This window comes from Rhagoletis zephyria, unplaced genomic scaffold (genome assembly GCF_001687245.7).
Source record: "Rhagoletis zephyria isolate East Lansing unplaced genomic scaffold, Rhagoletis_zephyria_1.1 Rzeph_scaffold_71026, whole genome shotgun sequence".
Lineage (NCBI taxonomy): Eukaryota > Metazoa > Arthropoda > Insecta > Diptera > Tephritidae > Rhagoletis > Rhagoletis zephyria.
In genome coordinates, this window is record NW_016228077.1 from 1 (window position 1) to 1,304 (window position 1,304).

Genomic DNA, 1,304 nt, shown 5'->3' on the forward strand with positions numbered 1-1,304 from the left:
CATCTGACCCATTTTAGTCCGCTTCCAATACAAACCAGTTCCGAAATGCCGTCCACTCCGACGAGTACACCTGGCCAAATGGCGTCATCCCTTACACAATTGACGGAGACCTTGCCGACCAAACCGAGCTGATTCAGAAGGCGATGAGCCAGATTCAGCGACACACCTGCATCAAATTTCGCCCCAAGACCGCCGATGACACCTTCTACATCCGCCTCTTCAAGGGCCAAGGGTCAGTCTAATATAACTAATAGAAAAAATCTTAACAAAACTTATCACTTTCTTTTCACATTATTGTACAGCTGCTACGCCTCAATCGGCCGCGACCCCGATTTTCCCGAGGGCCTCGTTTCGCTGGGCGAGGGCTGCTACTACGCCGGCACTGTGGTGCACGAGCTGATGCACACTATTGGTTACTACCACGAGCACAATCGCCACGATCGGGATGAGTGAGTAATTAAAATTACCCTTTTAANCAATTAAGTGGGCACTTGAGGTTAAGGATAAAAGATAGGGCAACATTATTATCATCTTTTTTTTCTCACGACCAGTCTTTCACCTCAGAGTTGCAATTTTGATGATTATTGATAGTGTTCAATTTTGTAATGTTAAAAAACTCAAATGAACACTTGACTGACCTTTGACTATCTCTTTTTTTGTTTTAGTTACCTGCGCATCTACCCCGACAACATCAACCCCGAGGACCTGGAGCAGTTTGACATCAACGATCGGCGGAATGAGCGCATCTTCACCTCTTTTGACTACAACAGTGTGATGCTGTACGGCCCGCGGGCCTTCAGCAAGGACCAGCACTCGATTACGATGGAGCCCAAGCTGGCCGGTTTCTACATGATTGAGGTCCATGAGAAGCCGGGGCTGACCAAGTTGGACGCGGAGAGTATCAAAAAATTGTACCGGTGTGCCGCATGATGAAAAAAGTGAAAATAAATATTAAAATTAGTTAAAGTAATTTATTTAACTTTCAAATGCAACAAGATTTTGCGCTTTTGTACAAAAACAACTGTGTAAACTAACGTTTTGCTAATCAAAAGGTAGTGAACTTGTTAAACTATCAATTTCGACAATTATACCAGAAGTTAGCTCACTAAGTGGTTTTGTAGTGCTAGACGGTCTATTAATAGCCTCAACGAGGATTACCGCAAATTCGTCCACGATTCTTTCAAAAATACGCAAACTTCTAGCAACAAGCTCCCTTGAGATTGAACCATTGTTAATCAACAATTTTGTTATAGCATTAATCAGTGAACTATCTTGCGAGAGTACTTTTTGCAATTGATTCAGAA

The 1,304-nt window shown here is 43.0% G+C and overlaps 1 protein-coding gene across 1 annotated transcript; it reads left to right on the forward strand.

The window, feature by feature from the left end:
- Nucleotides 1–143: 143 nt before the first annotated feature.
- LOC108357132 (astacin-like metalloprotease toxin 4) lies at nucleotides 144–898 on the forward strand (the record flags this gene model as incomplete). Its single annotated transcript, XM_017608227.1, has 3 exons — nucleotides 144–232; nucleotides 303–449; nucleotides 666–898. Coding segments are annotated over exons 1-3 (469 nt in total), but the record flags the coding sequence as incomplete, so codon positions are not given.
- Nucleotides 899–1,304: the final 406 nt, after the last annotated feature.